At 49.5% G+C, this 19429-nt stretch overlaps 1 protein-coding gene across 1 annotated transcript in view; it reads right to left on the bottom strand.

Moving 5' to 3' along the window:
- The window catches only part of kat6a (K(lysine) acetyltransferase 6A), a 52133-nt gene that overhangs the window by 18830 nt on the left and 13874 nt on the right, over positions 1 to 19429 (bottom strand). Inside the window, exons 2-8 of the mRNA XM_063018257.1 lie at positions 17619 to 17727; positions 17141 to 17256; positions 16245 to 16326; positions 13512 to 13626; positions 13059 to 13420; positions 12844 to 12959; positions 9595 to 9710 (exon numbers count right to left, since the gene is read on the bottom strand). Of these exons, the coding sequence (XP_062874327.1) occupies positions 9595 to 9710; positions 12844 to 12959; positions 13059 to 13420; positions 13512 to 13626; positions 16245 to 16326; positions 17141 to 17256; positions 17619 to 17727 (1016 nt within the window). The remainder of the gene's footprint in view (positions 1 to 9594; positions 9711 to 12843; positions 12960 to 13058; positions 13421 to 13511; positions 13627 to 16244; positions 16327 to 17140; positions 17257 to 17618; positions 17728 to 19429) is intronic.

The following is a 19429-nucleotide window of genomic DNA, read 5'->3' as shown; positions in this document are numbered from 1 at the left end:
CCTGTGTCTTGCCCCTCATCCCCATATTCCACTCTTTATACCCTGTGTCTTGCCCCTCATCCCCATATTTCACTCTTTATACCCTGTGTCTTGCCCCATCCCAATATTCCACTCTTCATCCCCGCTATCCTGCTCTTCATCCCCCGTGTCTTGCCCTTCATCCCCTCTATCCTGCCCCTCATCCCCATATTTCACTCTTTATACCCTGTGTCTTGCCCCTCATCCCCATATTCCACTCTTTATACCCTGTGTCTTGCCCCTCATCCCCATATTTCACTCTTTATACCCTGTGTCTTGCCCCATCCCAATATTCCACTCTTCATCCCCGCTATCCTGCTCTTCATCCCCAGTGTCTTGCCCCATCCCAATATTCCACTCTTCATCCCCGCTATCCTGCTCTTCATCCCCAGTGTCTTGCCCTTCATCCCCTCTATCCTGCCCCTCATCCCAATATTCCACTCTTTATACCCTGTGTCTTGCCCCCATCCCAATATTCCACTCTTCATCCCCGCTATCCTGCTCTTCATCCCCAGTGTCTTGCCCCATCCCAATATTCCACTCTTCATCCCCGCTATCCTGCTCTTCATCCCCCGTGTCTTGCCCTTCATCCCCTCTATCCTGCCCCTCATCCCAATATTCCACTCTTTATACCCTGTGTCTTGCCCCCATCCCAATATTCCACTCTTCATCCCCGCTATCCTGCTCTTCATCCCCCGTGTCTTGCCCTTCATCCCCTCTATCCTGCCCCTCATCCCCATATTTCACTCTTTATACCCTGTGTCTTGCCCCTCATCCCCATATTCCACTCTTTATACCCTGTGTCTTGCCCCCATCCCAATATTCCACTCTTTATACCCTGTGTCTTGCCCCTCATCCCCATATTCCACTCTTTATACCCTGTGTCTTGCCCCTCATCCCCATATTTCACTCTTTATACCCTGTGTCTTGCCCCCATCCCAATATTCCACTCTTCATCCCCGCTATCCTGCTCTTCATCCCCCGTGTCTTGCCCTTCATCCCCTCTATCCTGCCCCTCATCCCCATATTTCACTCTTTATACCCTGTGTCTTGCCCCTCATCCCCATATTTCACTCTTTATACCCTGTGTCTTGCCCCTCATCCCCATATTTCACTCTTTATACCCTGTGTCTTGCCCCATCCCAATATTCCACTCTTCATCCCCGCTATCCTGCTCTTCATCCCCAGTGTCTTGCCCCCATCCCAATATTCCACTCTTCATCCCCGCTATCCTGCTCTTCATCCCCCGTGTCTTGCCCTTCATCCCCTCTATCCTGCCCCTCATCCCAATATTCCACTCTTTATACCCTGTGTCTTGCCCCTCATCCCAATATTCCACTCTTCATCCCCGCTATCCTGCCCCTCATCCCAATATTCCACTCCTCTTCTCTTCTCTCCTGCCCCTCATCACAATATTCCACTCTTTATACCGTGTCTTGCCCCCATCCCAATATTCCACTCTTCATCCCCGCTATCCTGCCCCTCATCCCCATATTCCACTTCTTATACCCTGTCTTGCCCCTCATCCCAATATTCCACTCTTTATACCCTGTGTCTTGCCCCCATCCCAATATTCCACTCTTCATCCCCGCTATCCTGCTCTTCATCCCCATATTCCACTTCTTATACCCTGTCTTGCCCCTCATCCCAATATTCCACTCTATATACCCTGTGTCTTGCCCCCATCCCAATATTCCACTCTTCATCCCCGCTATCCTGCTCTTCATCCCCCGTGTCTTGCCCTTCATCCCCTCTATCCTGCCCCTCATCCCCATATTTCACTCTTTATACCCTGTGTCTTGCCCCCATCCCAATATTCCACTCTTCATCCCCGCTATCCTGCCCCTCATCCCCATATTCCACTTCTTATACCCTGTCTTGCCCCTCATCCCAATATTCCACTCTTTATACCCTGTGTCTTGCCCCCATCCCAATATTCCACTCTTCATCCCCGCTATCCTGCTCTTCATCCCCCGTGTCTTGCCCTTCATCCCCTCTATCCTGCCCCTCATCCCCATATTTCACTCTTTATACCCTGTGTCTTGCCCCCATCCCAATATTCCACTCTTCATCCCCGCTATCCTGCCCCTCATCCCCATATTCCACTTCTTATACCCTGTCTTGCCCCTCATCCCAATATTCCACTCTTTATACCCTGTGTCTTGCCCCCATCCCAATATTCCACTCTTCATCCCCGCTATCCTGCTCTTCATCCCCCGTGTCTTGCCCTTCATCCCCTCTATCCTGCCCCTCATCCCCATATTTCACTCTTTATACCCTGTGTCTTGCCCCCATCCCAATATTCCACTCTTCATCCCCGCTATCCTGCCCCTCATCCCCATATTCCACTTCTTATACCCTGTCTTGCCCCTCATCCCAATATTCCACTCTTTATACCCTGTGTCTTGCCCCCATCTCAATATTCCACTCTTCATCCCCGCTATCCTGCTCTTCATCCCCCGTGTCTTGCCCTTCATCCCCTCTATCCTGCCCCTCATCCCCATATTTCACTCTTTATACCCTGTGTCTTGCCCCTCATCCCCATATTTCACTCTTTATACCCTGTGTCTTGCCCCATCCCAATATTCCACTCTTCATCCCCGCTATCCTGCTCTTCATCCCCAGTGTCTTGCCCCCATCCCAATATTCCACTCTTCATCCCCGCTATCCTGCTCTTCATCCCCCGTGTCTTGCCCTTCATCCCCTCTATCCTGCCCCTCATCCCAATATTCCACTCTTTATACCCTGTGTCTTGCCCCTCATCCCCATATTCCACTCTTTATACCCTGTGTCTTGCCCCTCATCCCCATATTCCACTCTTTATACCCTGTGTCTTGCCCCCATCCCAATATTCCACTCTTCATCCCCGCTATCCTGCTCTTCATCCCCATATTCCACTCTTTATACCCTGTGTCTTGCCCCCATCCCAATATTCCACTCTTCATCCCCTCTATCCTGCCCCTCATCCCCATATTCCACTCTTTATACCCTGTGTCTTGCCCCTCATCCCCATATTCCACTCTTTATACCCTGTGTCTTGCCCCTCATCCCCATATTCCACTCTTTATACCCTGTGTCTTGCCCCCATCCCAATATTCCACTCTTCATCCCCGCTATCCTGCTCTTCATCCCCCGTGTCTTGCCCTTCATCCCCTCTATCCTGCCCCTCATCCCCATATTTCACTCTTTATACCCTGTGTCTTGCCCCTCATCCCCATATTCCACTCTTTATACCCTGTGTCTTGCCCCTCATCCCCATATTTCACTCTTTATACCCTGTGTCTTGCCCCATCCCAATATTCCACTCTTCATCCCCGCTATCCTGCTCTTCATCCCCCGTGTCTTGCCCTTCATCCCCTCTATCCTGCCCCTCATCCCCATATTTCACTCTTTATACCCTGTGTCTTGCCCCTCATCCCCATATTCCACTCTTTATACCCTGTCTTGCCCCTCATCCCCATATTTCACTCTTTATACCCTGTGTCTTGCCCCATCCCAATATTCCACTCTTCATCCCCGCTATCCTGCTCTTCATCCCCAGTGTCTTGCCCCATCCCAATATTCCACTCTTCATCCCCGCTATCCTGCTCTTCATCCCCCGTGTCTTGCCCTTCATCCCCTCTATCCTGCCCCTCATCCCCATATTTCACTCTTTATACCCTGTGTCTTGCCCCCATCCCAATATTCCACTCTTCATCCCCGCTATCCTGCTCTTCATCCCCCGTGTCTTGCCCTTCATCCCCTCTATCCTGCCCCTCATCCCCATATTTCACTCTTTATACCCTGTGTCTTGCCCCTCATCCCCATATTTCACTCTTTATACCCTGTGTCTTGCCCCTCATCCCCATATTTCACTCTTTATACCCTGTGTCTTGCCCCTCATCCCCATATTTCACTCTTTATACCCTGTGTCTTGCCCCATCCCAATATTCCACTCTTCATCCCCGCTATCCTGCTCTTCATCCCCAGTGTCTTGCCCCCATCCCAATATTCCACTCTTCATCCCCGCTATCCTGCTCTTCATCCCCCGTGTCTTGCCCTTCATCCCCTCTATCCTGCCCCTCATCCCAATATTCCACTCTTTATACCCTGTGTCTTGCCCCCATCCCAATATTCCACTCTTCATCCCCGCTATCCTGCTCTTCATCCCCCGTGTCTTGCCCTTCATCCCCTCTATCCTGCCCCTCATCCCCATATTTCACTCTTTATACCCTGTGTCTTGCCCCCATCCCAATATTCCACTCTTCATCCCCGCTATCCTGCCCCTCATCCCCATATTCCACTTCTTATACCCTGTCTTGCCCCTCATCCCAATATTCCACTCTTTATACCCTGTGTCTTGCCCCCATCCCAATATTCCACTCTTCATCCCCGCTATCCTGCTCTTCATCCCCCGTGTCTTGCCCTTCATCCCCTCTATCCTGCCCCTCATCCCCATATTTCACTCTTTATACCCTGTGTCTTGCCCCCATCCCAATATTCCACTCTTCATCCCCGCTATCCTGCCCCTCATCCCCATATTCCACTTCTTATACCCTGTCTTGCCCCTCATCCCAATATTCCACTCTTTATACCCTGTGTCTTGCCCCCATCCCAATATTCCACTCTTCATCCCCGCTATCCTGCTCTTCATCCCCCGTGTCTTGCCCTTCATCCCCTCTATCCTGCCCCTCATCCCCATATTTCACTCTTTATACCCTGTGTCTTGCCCCTCATCCCCATATTCCACTCTTTATACCCTGTGTCTTGCCCCTCATCCCCATATTTCACTCTTTATACCCTGTGTCTTGCCCCATCCCAATATTCCACTCTTCATCCCCGCTATCCTGCTCTTCATCCCCAGTGTCTTGCCCCCATCCCAATATTCCACTCTTCATCCCCGCTATCCTGCTCTTCATCCCCCGTGTCTTGCCCTTCATCCCCTCTATCCTGCCCCTCATCCCAATATTCCACTCTTTATACCCTGTGTCTTGCCCCCATCCCAATATTCCACTCTTCATCCCCGCTATCCTGCTCTTCATCCCCCGTGTCTTGCCCTTCATCCCCTCTATCCTGCCCCTCATCCCCATATTTCACTCTTTATACCCTGTGTCTTGCCCCTCATCCCCATATTCCACTCTTTATACCCTGTGTCTTGCCCCTCATCCCCATATTTCACTCTTTATACCCTGTGTCTTGCCCCATCCCAATATTCCACTCTTCATCCCCGCTATCCTGCTCTTCATCCCCCGTGTCTTGCCCTTCATCCCCTCTATCCTGCCCCTCATCCCCATATTTCACTCTTTATACCCTGTGTCTTGCCCCTCATCCCCATATTCCACTCTTTATACCCTGTGTCTTGCCCCTCATCCCCATATTTCACTCTTTATACCCTGTGTCTTGCCCCATCCCAATATTCCACTCTTCATCCCCGCTATCCTGCTCTTCATCCCCAGTGTCTTGCCCCATCCCAATATTCCACTCTTCATCCCCGCTATCCTGCTCTTCATCCCCAGTGTCTTGCCCCCATCCCAATATTCCACTCTTCATCCCCGCTATCCTGCTCTTCATCCCCCGTGTCTTGCCCTTCATCCCCTCTATCCTGCCCCTCATCCCCATATTTCACTCTTTATACCCTGTGTCTTGCCCCCATCCCAATATTCCACTCTTCATCCCCGCTATCCTGCTCTTCATCCCCCGTGTCTTGCCCTTCATCCCCTCTATCCTGCCCCTCATCCCCATATTTCACTCTTCATCCCCAGTGTCTTGCCCCCATCCCAATATTCCACTCTTCATCCCCGCTATCCTGCTCTTCATCCCCCGTGTCTTGCCCTTCATCCCCTCTATCCTGCCCCTCATCCCCATATTTCACTCTTTATACCCTGTGTCTTGCCCCTCATCCCCATATTTCACTCTTTATACCCTGTGTCTTGCCCCTCATCCCCATATTTCACTCTTTATACCGTGTCTTGCCCCTCATCCCCATATTTCACTCTTTATACCCTGTGTCTTGCCCCATCCCAATATTCCACTCTTCATCCCCGCTATCCTGCTCTTCATCCCCAGTGTCTTGCCCCCATCCCAATATTCCACTCTTCATCCCCGCTATCCTGCTCTTCATCCCCCGTGTCTTGCCCTTCATCCCCTCTATCCTGCCCCTCATCCCAATATTCCACTCTTTATACCCTGTGTCTTGCCCCCATCCCAATATTCCACTCTTCATCCCCGCTATCCTGCTCTTCATCCCCCGTGTCTTGCCCTTCATCCCCTCTATCCTGCCCCTCATCCCCATATTTCACTCTTTATACCCTGTGTCTTGCCCCTCATCCCCATATTTCACTCTTTATACCCTGTGTCTTGCCCCTCATCCCCATATTTCACTCTTTATACCCTGTGTCTTGCCCCATCCCAATATTCCACTCTTCATCCCCGCTATCCTGCTCTTCATCCCCAGTGTCTTGCCCCCATCCCAATATTCCACTCTTCATCCCCGCTATCCTGCTCTTCATCCCCCGTGTCTTGCCCTTCATCCCCTCTATCCTGCCCCTCATCCCAATATTCCACTCTTTATACCCTGTGTCTTGCCCCCATCCCAATATTCCACTCTTCATCCCCGCTATCCTGCTCTTCATCCCCCGTGTCTTGCCCTTCATCCCCTCTATCCTGCCCCTCATCCCCATATTTCACTCTTTATACCCTGTGTCTTGCCCCTCATCCCCATATTCCACTCTTTATACCCTGTGTCTTGCCCCTCATCCCCATATTTCACTCTTTATACCCTGTGTCTTGCCCCATCCCAATATTCCACTCTTCATCCCCGCTATCCTGCTCTTCATCCCCCGTGTCTTGCCCTTCATCCCCTCTATCCTGCCCCTCATCCCCATATTTCACTCTTTATACCCTGTGTCTTGCCCCTCATCCCCATATTTCACTCTTTATACCCTGTGTCTTGCCCCTCATCCCCATATTCCACTCTTTATACCCTGTGTCTTGCCCCTCATCCCCATATTTCACTCTTTATACCCTGTGTCTTGCCCCATCCCAATATTCCACTCTTCATCCCCGCTATCCTGCTCTTCATCCCCAGTGTCTTGCCCCATCCCAATATTCCACTCTTCATCCCCGCTATCCTGCTCTTCATCCCCAGTGTCTTGCCCCCATCCCAATATTCCACTCTTCATCCCCGCTATCCTGCTCTTCATCCCCCGTGTCTTGCCCTTCATCCCCTCTATCCTGCCCCTCATCCCAATATTCCACTCTTTATACCCTGTGTCTTGCCCCATCCCAATATTCCACTCTTCATCCCCGCTATCCTGCTCTTCATCCCCCGTGTCTTGCCCTTCATCCCCTCTATCCTGCCCCTCATCCCCATATTTCACTCTTTATACCCTGTGTCTTGCCCCTCATCCCCATATTCCACTCTTTATACCCTGTGTCTTGCCCCTCATCCCCATATTCCACTCTTTATACCCTGTGTCTTGCCCCCATCCCAATATTCCACTCTTCATCCCCGCTATCCTGCTCTTCATCCCCCGTGTCTTGCCCTTCATCCCCTCTATCCTGCCCCTCATCCCCATATTTCACTCTTTATACCCTGTGTCTTGCCCCTCATCCCCATATTTCACTCTTTATACCCTGTGTCTTGCCCCTCATCCCCATATTTCACTCTTTATACCCTGTGTCTTGCCCCATCCCAATATTCCACTCTTCATCCCCGCTATCCTGCTCTTCATCCCCAGTGTCTTGCCCCCATCCCAATATTCCACTCTTCATCCCCGCTATCCTGCTCTTCATCCCCCGTGTCTTGCCCTTCATCCCCTCTATCCTGCCCCTCATCCCAATATTCCACTCTTTATACCCTGTGTCTTGCCCCCATCCCAATATTCCACTCTTCATCCCCGCTATCCTGCTCTTCATCCCCCGTGTCTTGCCCTTCATCCCCTCTATCCTGCCCCTCATCCCCATATTTCACTCTTTATACCCTGTGTCTTGCCCCTCATCCCCATATTTCACTCTTTATACCCTGTGTCTTGCCCCTCATCCCCATATTCCACTCTTTATACCCTGTGTCTTGCCCCCATCCCAATATTCCACTCTTCATCCCCGCTATCCTGCTCTTCATCCCCCGTGTCTTGCCCTTCATCCCCTCTATCCTGCCCCTCATCCCCATATTTCACTCTTTATACCCTGTGTCTTGCCCCTCATCCCCATATTCCACTCTTTATACCCTGTGTCTTGCCCCTCATCCCGATATTCCACTCTTTATACCCTGTGTCTTGCCCCTCATCCCCATATTTCACTCTTTATACCCTGTGTCTTGCCCCATCCCAATATTCCACTCTTCATCCCCGCTATCCTGCTCTTCATCCCCCGTGTCTTGCCCTTCATCCCCTCTATCCTGCCCCTCATCCCCATATTTCACTCTTTATACCCTCTATCCTGCCCCTCATCCCCATATTTCACTCTTTATACCCTGTGTCTTGCCCCATCCCAATATTCCACTCTTCCTCCCCTCTATCCTGCCCCTCATCCCCATATTCCACTCTTTATACCCTGTGTCTTGCCCCCATCCCAATATTCCACTCTTCATCCCCTCTGTCAAGCCCCTCATCCCAATATTATGCTCTCATCCCAGTCATCCTGCCCCTTATCCCTACATTCTGCTCCTCCAGCCTTGCCCTGCCCCTCATCACCTCCATCCTGACATCTTTTCAGTGGGGCAGATGTTTTGTTTTTAAGTATTATTATTATACACTCTTCACCACTTGTTAGTCTCGTTCTAAAATCCTCACGTGGCTGTACAGCTGAGCTGCTGTCACTAGCTGCTGAGAAGCGGCGGACCCGCTTTTGCGCCGGCTGTGCCGTCGCGGTGCTGCTTAGCCTTCACCTGATTGAACTTTTTTTTTTTTATATCCTCCCGATTTTAGCACATCCAATTTGTCTTCCGCCGCTGCTCAAGCCTTCGTTACACGTGTGCAGCCCTGCTCTTCTCGTCCGTGCTTCCTGCACGGACGTCTCTTCTGCCAATCGGGGTCCTTACACAGCGTATGAACACCCACCCACCCACCCACATATAGTCCGGTCCCCACCCTGCAGATACGGTGGCCAATTTCTTTTACTACATTAAACCACGTTAAGCTTCATTTTCAACCAGAAGCGTTTTAGACTCTGGGAGAAGCTGATTCTGATTCTCTATAATTTCTCAGAAGCTGGAGCTGTAACACAAGTTTAAAAGTGAAACAGGGAGGAGAATCCAGATAAACACAGATACATGTGGAGCTGTAACCCTGGATCTGCACCTTATTCCACACTGATGCAGGTTCAGCTCATGTGAATGGACCCTAGCAGGGCGTATATTTGATTACGCTGGCAATTCTGAAAGTCACTGAGCTCTTAATGCGCTTTACAGTCGATGTTTGTCTATGAAGATTACATTACTGTACGCTGGATGGCATGAACCTGTTATCAGTGGGTGTGGCTGAAAAGCTCAATACAGTCATTATAAGAGGTGTCCACAGTATTTTGGCTAAGGAGGGTGTACATACGAAACTTCTCGTGTGCGTCAGTTTTGGACAGGATCAGCCGATTTGATCTCACCTGCTGTACTCCTGCGGGTACGGAGACGAGTACCACGTCTGGATCTCGTACTTTCCGAACTCGATGACGGCTGGACAGCGCATGTGGGGATCCAGAGGCCCCGTCGCTCCGACTTTCTGCGAAGGGGAACCGGGAAGACCGAAAAACAGGACAGGAAAGATGGAGAGAGGAAAAAAAAGTCAAGTTAATGCCTTAAATATCCAAATCAGCTCACACTTTTGAAGATATACACCGATAAGGCATAACATTAAGACCACCTTCCTAATAGTGTGTTGGTCCCCCTTTTGCAGCCCCGTACGCAACAAACTGTGCTGCTCTGTGTATTCTGACACCTTTCCATCAGAACCGGCATGAACTTCTTCAGCAGTTTGAGCTACAGGAGCTCGTCTGGTGGATCGGACCACACGGGCCAGCCCTCGCTCCCAACGTGCATCAATGAGCCTCGGCCGCCCATGACCCTGTCGCCGGGTTTACCACTGTTCCTTCCTTGGACCAGTGCAGACCGGGACACACCCCACAAGAGCTGCAGTTTTGGAGATGCTCCGACCCGGTCGTCTAGCCGTCACAACCTGGCCCTCGCCCATTGTTCCTGCTTCTAACATCAAATCAACTTTGAGGATTAAATGTTCACTCGCTGTGTAATATACCCCCCCCCACTAACAGGTGCCGTGATGACGAGATAATCAGTGTTATTCACTTCACCCATCAGTGCTCAGAATGTTATGCCTGCTCGGTGTACGATGCAGGCATTCAAGGGACTTGATTAGGGGCCCAACAAAGGCAACCTGGCATAAGGGGTTCTGCCACTACCTTAGAACAGCAGGTACTAGCTCTTCATCAGTGACCCCTACTGTCCGATTAAGGTGTAGGCACGAGCAGTAAAGAAATACAGAGAGCACAGTGTGATCCTCCTTGTGTGTTAAAAGCTCTAAATAAAGTAAAATGGGCTTTTTGGGAAGAGATTTACAAATGCACGTATGTAATAAAATAAAAGGTTAAAGGGGTATTAGGGAGTTATTATCTTTTTTTTTTTTACGCCCCTCTTGCGCTCCTAACCCTTGTGAATATCGTAATAAGGCTGTAGACGCAGTCAGAGTGGAGGTCTGGCGATTGGATACGACTGAACTGAGGAGGGGAAAATGCATTTTAAAATGTATTTTTAATGGTCGCATTTGAGAAGTAAATGCTGTGTGGTTAGAGTGATTCCATATCTTGCTGATCTGTAGCTTTAAGTTCCTCCTCATTAGGAGGGAACCAGGCAGCGTCCATGTTCTGAATATCACTCAGTCAGAGATCTATTGTCAGTGTTCCTGTCTGCCAGCTGCTATTGAAATGAAGCCTTTTAGAAGACCTGGTGTGTGTGTGTGTGTGTGTGTGTGTGTGTGTGTGTGTGAGTGAGAGAGAGAGAGAGAGAGAGTGTGTGTGTGTGTGTGTGAGTGAGAGAGAGAGAGAGAGAGAGAGAGAGTGTGTGTGTGTGTGTGTGTGTGTGTGTGTGTGTGTGAGTGAGAGAGAGAGAGAGAGAGAGAGAGAGTGTGTGTGTGTGTGTGTGTGTGTGTGTGTGTGTGTGAGAGAGAGAGAGAGAGAGAGAGAGAGAGAGAGAGAGAGAGAGAGAGAGAGAGAGTGTGTGTGTGTGTGTGTTTTCTATGGTAGACTTCTTGCCTTGGGCAAATTCAGAAGCTTCATCTGCACCGAACCTTAACGCACCATCAAATCGTACATTTGGAACCATTTCACGGAACATCGGAATGACGACTGGTTGTGTGTATTTATAATTGACAGATCTGACGAGGACATCGATAGCCGTGATAGATACATGACTGAACCTGCTGGACGTCCGGATATTTAAAAACACGAGCATTAATACGGAGCTTAGCTCTTCTGGAAAGCTCAGGATGCTCGACGGGAATCCCAAGCGTGCCATCCCGATCCAATTCACCCCAAAGGTGTTCAACTGGGCCCAGTGCAGTTTCCCATTACACTTGTTAATGCATGTCTTTTTTAGGACCCCGTTTGGTACAGTATGAAACTCTTCCCCTCATCCCTATATTCTGCCCCTCATCCCCATATTCTGCTCTTCATCCTCTCGGTCCTGCCCCTAAGCTCAATATTCTGCCCCTTACCCCCTCCGTCCTGCCCCTCATCACTACGTTTTGTTTTTCATCCCCTTCGTCTTGCTCTATATTCTGTTCTTTATCTCCTCTATCCTGCCCCTTATAGCTACATTCCGCCCCCCCATCGCTATATTCTGCTCTTTAGCCCCTCCGTCCGGCCCCTCATCGCCTCCATCCTGCCCTTCATCCCCATTCCTATATCTTGCTCTTCATCCCCTTTGACTTGCCCCTCCATCCCTAAATTCTGCCCTTCATCCCCTCAGTCCTGCCCCTCATTCCTAAACTCTGATCTTCTTCCACTCGGTCATGCCCCTCATCACCTCCATCCTGACATTCTGCTCTTTCACCACCTCTCACCTGCTCCTCTTTATCTCTGTTCCGCCCCTCATTCCTATATTCTGCCCCTTATCCCCTCTATCCTGCCCCTCATCACTACATTTTGTTTTTCGTCCCCTTCGTCTTGCCTGCTTCTTATCCCTATATTCTGTTCTTTCTCTCCTCTATCCTGCCCCTTATAGCTACATTCCGCCCCCCATCGCTATATTCTGCTCTTTAGCCCCTCCATCCTGCCCCTCATCCCTAAATTCTGCCCTTCGTCCCCTCCGTCCTGTCCCCATTCCTATATCTTGCCCTTCATCCCCTTTGACTTGCCCCTCATTCCTAAACTCTGATCTTCTTCCACTCCGTCATGCCTCTCACTCCTATATCCTGCCCCTCATTCCATCCCTATATTCTGCCCCTCATCCTTATATTCTGCTCCTCATCCCCCTCTATCCTGCCCCTCATTCCAAAATTCTGCTCTTCATCCCCTCAGTCATGCCTCTCCCTGCTGTATCCTGCCCCTCGTCCCCATTTTCTGCCCCCATCCCTACATTTTGTTCTTCTTCCCTTTTGTTTTGCCCCCTAAATACTATATTCTGATCTTCATCCCCTCAGTCCTGCCCCTCAATCCTAAACTCTGATCTTCTTCCACTTTGTCCAGCCCCTCATCCCTCACGCCCTCCTGCCCCTCATCCCGCCCTTCATCCATTCTCTCCCTACACCCCGGCCTCATCTCCCCATCCCCATTTATTCATCCTTTAATCACCTCTCTTACTTTTTAAAAATTCAGTTCAGACATTAATCCGTCCCTCCGTACCTGCAGCGCCAGTTCCTGGATGTGTCTGAACAGTTCCACGTCCTTCTCAGTCAGGCTGTCGTGTCCTGGGAGTTTCTCCTCCTCGTCTTTCCAGTCGTCCTCACACTCTTGATTGTCTGCGCGTACGAGAGACACAATCAGTAATTAACACCCTGAACTGCATCGCCTTTCATTCACACTGTAGTTAACCGGAACGCAGACGAAACCCTGCTAACCCTCCGTGTGCGGGTGCGCCTCCGATTTCCTGCCGCTCTTCTTGCGGATGCGGTGCTGCACGTAGTCGAGCGACTCCGCCCTGGATTTCCGGCCGTCGGGCGAGGGGGTGAAGAACTTGCTGAGGGCATCGATCAGCCCTTTGGTTTTCCGGTTGAAGCGCGGCACGCCCCGAGTCCCGTCCTCCTCGTCCCGCCGCGAGAACAGCAGGCAGTCGTCGCCGGGGTAACCGTCGGCCAGGTAACTGTTTCCCAGGTAGCCGTCGCACGACGAGCTCGAGGACGAGGGCGGAGAGGCGGAACCTCGGGAATGGCCGCCCCGTCTCCGCCGGCTCCCTTTGAGTTTCTTAAAGGAGTGACCCGCTCTGACGGGACACGGAAGGAACAATTTGTTATCGTTAAAATATAATAACATAATCGGGAGGTTATAGGAGAAGCCTCAAACCTAATCCGTACCTGCTCTTGTGTCGACCCAGCGGTGCGTTATACCGCCGTTTGATTTGTGCTGCTTTTTCGTGCAAGACGTTTGATCCCTTTTTCCGCGGCCGGCAGACCTGACAGATCCACATACCTGCAGGACGTATTCAGGTAAATAAATAAATCGATCAATATTAAGACAACACGGCATGCACTACTACTACCATCTACACTGGCTCAGGTGGAACACAGGCTCTCCGGCACCAAGTGCTGGATGCTTTTTTAAAACTGGCCAGTGCCATACACCTGTGCATGATACGCATGATATGCTACCTCAGCCGGCCTACATCCCAAATTCAGGGACTTATACCCGGCCCCTCCACAGCGGTGGGTTTACTACATTATCGCCAGTGTTGCCGACCGATCGAACCCATTTAAACGAATGTGCTAGGGAAGGCCGGGATGATTTAATAAAGCACATGATAAATTCAGTGTGTAAACATCAAAATAGGGGTCCGATTCGTTTTTTAACGCCGTGCCGACACACTGGGGTCATTTATACGGCGGTACTCAAGTCGTTTCTTCATTTTGTGTCATTTAAAACAAATTCTAAAACATGTTTTATATTTAAATATGTTAAAAAATGCATTATTTTCCCTGGTGCTGCAGATTTAAGCACATTTCGTATCTCCTTCTCGTTAAAGAACCTCAGTCTTTCTGAGTGTAGTGTTTTGCAGTCTGTGGGTGTGTTCGAAAACCTAGTGAGCTGCCTCGCTGTCTTACTGCCTACACAGGCAGCTGCCTCAGTAGAGAGGATTCTAATACGTCAGCGACTTATAAGGCAGGTTATTCGAACGCGCTACTTAGACAGCGATTCCATCGGGTTCAGCATTTCGCGTTTGGCATTTAGCATCTCGCCATTAAAACCAATAAACTGAGGTAGCACAGCACGCTAACGTCAATATAACATCTCCCTTCATGTACCGATAACGGTTACATTTCCTGACAAGCCCGAACTTGCGAATAAAAACACTCGGTACAAGTTTATACAAGTTAAAAATCAGTAATATTTTATTTACGTTTGAAAATAACTCCATTCGTTTCTCCGCCCCGTCAGCCATGAATGCTGGGATTGCCTCGATCACTGAGGCAGCGTCGGACGCTCACTCGTTCTTGAGCCAAAATAACATTGAAATATGAAGATGCCTCAGTAGTGAGGATTTTAAGGCATCTAGGATTTGGAACAGCCTCCTTCTCGGGAGCGCAGCACAGGATGACGTAAAATGCTGCCTATGTAGAGAGCGCACTAGCTTTTCGAACACACCCTATGAGTATGTGTTTGATTGTTAGTCTTTCTTTACATCGATGGCAGGTTGGAGCATCTTTCACTAGTCAGGAGATGCTTGTGCGTCAACACAGAATGTCCGATTCGGCATCTTGTAAGGATGGTTTGGTTTACTCGACTGTCCGTTCTAGTGCCGGTTCGTCCTACTTTTGGCTCGATTTCGTACAGTCTGTTTACACGTCGAAACAGGGGGTCACAATTTGCTTTCTTTACTTGTGTGTATGGTGGTTATAGTATTCGTGTGACTATGAGGTTGTCGTTCGTTTGTTTATTAGGATTTTTAACGTCGCGTTCTACACTTCGGGTTACATTCATGACAGGAACGGTGGTAACTCATTACACTACGTTCATCAGCTCACAAGTTTAGTATCAAACGGTCATGGACGATTTAGTATCTCCAGTTCACCTCACTTGCACGTCTTTGGACTGTGGGAGGAAACCCACGCAGACACGGGGGAAACTCCATACAGAAAGGACCCGGACCTTCTTGCGGTGAGGCGACGGTGCTACCCCCTCCTCTACCACTAGTAGTGGCACCTCAACCGGCCTCCCAACATGGCCAAGTGTGTGTATATAGCGTGCTCAAATCTAGGGACGCATACCCGGCCCCTCCACAGTGCTGGGTTTACTACATTATCACCAGTGTCGCCAACGGGTTAAACCCGTTGTTGATAATAGATTAAATTAGGGGGTCGGTTTGCTTTCTTTACTTGTGTGTGTGTGTGTGTGTGTGTGTGTGTGTGTGTGTGTATAATGGTTAGTGTTCGTGTGACTATGAGGGTGTGGGCAGCACGGCAAGAAGGTCCTGGGTTCGATCCCCAGGCGGGGCGGTCCGGTCCGGGTCCTCTCCGTGTGGAGTTCGCATGTTCTCCCCGTGTCCGCGTGCGTGGGTTTCCTCCGGGTGCTCCGGTTTGCTCACACGGTCCAACGACCGTGTTCAGTATAAGCTTGTGTACTGATGAACCTTGTGTGACTGAAGGGTGTAAAACGTGACGTTAAAAAGCTACGAGGGTGTAAAGTTTAGGCTATGACGTAAAGGTGTGTAAATAAACAAATAGCTACTAAATAATATAATGAAATAAACAGGGCGGATTTAGTCATTCAGCTTAAAATATCTGGGTACATGATTACAGATCTGCTCATCAGGCTGGACGTGGAGCAGAGAAGCTGCTGTAAGAGGTTGACCTAAAGCCGGGTTAGTCGAACTTTGAAGAGAGCTTTACGTTACACCCCGTGAACCACAGTGGGACCAGATCGCCACCACTCTCATGAATGAAGTATATTTCATGTCGCGTTTGGTTTTAAAGCGTCGTTCGTGTCGCCTGGGTCGCTCGGTCGAAGGAACCGCGTCTCGAACCACACGCTACTCACAACACAGGCTAAAGCGAAGTGCGCCAGGGCTACGAGAGACGAAGGTGTGTTGGTACCTTTTGGCATTCGACCGAGTGGTGGGTCACAGCACTCCATGTGGAAACCTCGATCACAGGAGTCGCACAACAACAGGTTTTCCTGCAAACACACACACACACACATAAGTTAATCAAAGCCAAGTCAAGTGAAATTTATTTGTATAAGGCTTCTACATTACACATAGTCTCAAAGCAACTTTACAGAATACAGGAGCGACAGACCAAAACACCTGTTGAGCAAGCCGAGGGCGACGGTGGCAGGAAAGAACCCCGAGAGAAACCAGACAAGCCTGGTTAAGGTCTAAAATTAGTCCTGATATAATCTGGAGTGGTTTTCTTAAGTCTCCGGATTTAAATCTCATAGGAAATCTGGGGTGAAAAGCCGTCGAGCGTCATCGAGCCAGAAGCTTTCGCATGAGAATAATGAATGAAGATTACAAAAGAGAGGTGTCCAGAGATCGATCGATTCAGCGTCTCCGGTTCACCTCACCTGCACGTCTTTGGAACTGTGGGAGGAAACCCACACAGAAAGGACCCGGAGCGCCCCACCCGGGGATCGAACCCAGGACCTTCTTGCTGCGAGGCCACCGTGCTACCCACCGTGCCTCCTCCAAAAGATTGTTAGAACATACTGGAAGTGCCACCGAGTACCGAGGCTGGGGTTTGAATGGTAGCGTGCGTGGACATTGGTCAAGAGAACGAGATGATTTCAATTCCAACTCCAACTCCAAACTGCTTTCATGTATCATCACACGTTGTCTCTTTTTAAAAAAGACTTCTAGTTGTAATTTCCCATTTAATTAAATATACACATCATCGTTACACCTTCTAAGGTGAGGGGGGTCGATTATTAACGATTAAGCCACAGTGAATTCATGAAATAAAGTAAATAAAAGGTAAAAAAAAATAGGTACCGCGTTTTTGCCCTGGTCCTGACAGCTGCTGCAGGTCTTGCACTCGATGCATTGCCACCACAGAGCTTTGACTCGCGCCGTTAACTCCGGGCAGAATTTTAAACAGGATGGGTGACCTGAAAGAAAAAGAGGGACCGGTCATTACAGCAGGATAAAAACTAAACACAGTCTGAAAATGTCGCAATAAAAACATGATCGACTAGGTCTATGAAGGGGGATCGCCGGACGAACAGATTGGCTTCCCGACCAAGGTACTCCAGCATTGTGTCCAGTGAAACTGGACCCCCTGGGACTCTGACCTGGACAAACTTGTATAAAACCAGCAAATGATTCAACGAAGGTCTGAAATTCAGCTTTTGCACTGAAGAACGTAGATACGCTCTCGATATCCAAGCTGTTACTTGGATAGTAACGATGCAGACTGTTGGTGTTCATTCAGGAAAATGTATCGCAATGTAAATAAATGAGATGGACTCACCGCTGTTACCGCAGTCGGCGCACGAGATGAGCTCCTCCGGCTTCTTGTCCCGGTTCTGCTCCTTGGTCCCCAGACAGAAGCTACAGATGGGGATGGGTTCGGCCACCGGCTGCGGGAGAGAGGGAGACGGTCAGACGCGTGTGAATACAAGCTACGATCCTCACCGTCTGACTAAACCACCGTCAACATTTAATCTAACTGGATAGACTTGTTTACATTCCCCCCCCGTATGGTTATTTACTCCTTTACTGCCCTATAAATTCAGCCACACAAGCTTCACTAGCAGTTTTATCCAAAAGACCTTAATAAACTCTTTATTGAGCATAAACACGTCCACAGGCGTGAGCGAGAACAATCCCGTTAGTCCTACAAACCTAAAAATCAACTGATCTGGTATTGACCGCGTGTTTAGGTCTTAAAAGAGCAACATTCGTTTTGGGAACATTCGTTCCGGTAGTTTATAAACGGTGATGACTGAAAAACGGAGTCCGTTTAGAGCCGTGGACGACCGACTGAGGGGGAAATGGATATAATGGGGCGACACGCTGCCCCAGGTGAAATGTGGGCATCAAGACGCACACAGTGGGCGCCATGATACCAATCGATCATCGTTCGAAGGCCGCATGAAGTATCGCTGCCCACCATGTTCGTCCCTGTGTGGTCACAACTCAATCCTCTTATAACAAATACTTTCAGAATGATGATGCACCACGCAAAACATTAAAACCACCTCCTTGTTTCTACACTCACTGTCCATGTTATCAGCTCCACTTACCATATAGAAGCACTTTGTAGTTCTACAATTACTGACTGTAGTCCGTCTGTTTCTCTACATGTACTGTTCTTTAATGGTCAGGACCACTACAGGACCCCCACAGAGCAGGTATTATTTAGGTGGTGGATGATTCTCAGCACTGCAGTGACACTGACATGGTGGTGGTGTGTTAGTGTGTGTTGTGCTGGTATGAGCGGATCAGACACAGCAGCGCTGCTGGAGATTTTAAACACCGTGTCCACTCACTGTCCACTCTGTTAGACACTCCTACCTAGTCGGTCCACCTTGTAGATGTAAGGTCAGAGACGATCGCTCATCTATTGCTGCTGTTTGAGTCGCTCATCTTGTAGACCTTCATCGGTGGTCACGGGGCGCTGTCGGCTGGATGTTTTTGGTTGGTGGACGATTCTCAGTCCAGCAGTGACAGTGAGGTGTTTAGATCCACTCATACCAGCACAACACACACTAACACTGAGAATGATCCACCACCTAAATAATACCTGCCCTGTGGGGGTCCTGACCATTGAAGAACAGCATGGAAGGGGGCTAACAAAGCATGGGACTACAGTCAGTAATTGTAGAACTACAAAGTGCTTCTATATGGTAAGTGGAGCTGATAACATGGACAGTGAGGTGGTTTTAATGTTCTGGCTGATCGGTGTATATAAAGAATGATCGCTGCAGAAGCGTGTGGAGAGAGAATGAAGATCTCCTTCCCAGTATGTGGTAAATTCATCTAACGCAGAGCTGCATGTCGTGTAGACGAGCTGCTATTTTTAGTTCACTGCAACACAAAGTCGTTTATTTGCTGCTGTGTTTTTCACTCCACTGTGTCCAATCAGTGCCTCTCACCAGGCAGTTTACACTCTCAGACACTATTTTCTGCCCGTGGTTGATTTTAAGGCGGTTAGAGGGAAAGAATTGGGATTTGAAGCTGTACGGCCTAAAGTACGTGGACACCCATTGCTAACGAGGTTATATAATCCAATCTATACGATAAATGATACGCTCCTAGCTTTGTGTAACGATTTGGACT

This window comes from Trichomycterus rosablanca, chromosome 21 (assembly GCF_030014385.1).
Source record: "Trichomycterus rosablanca isolate fTriRos1 chromosome 21, fTriRos1.hap1, whole genome shotgun sequence".
Taxonomy (NCBI): domain Eukaryota; kingdom Metazoa; phylum Chordata; class Actinopteri; order Siluriformes; family Trichomycteridae; genus Trichomycterus; species Trichomycterus rosablanca.
The sequence above is the reverse complement of the archived record's forward strand: the minus strand, read 5'-3'. Positions and strand labels throughout refer to the sequence as shown.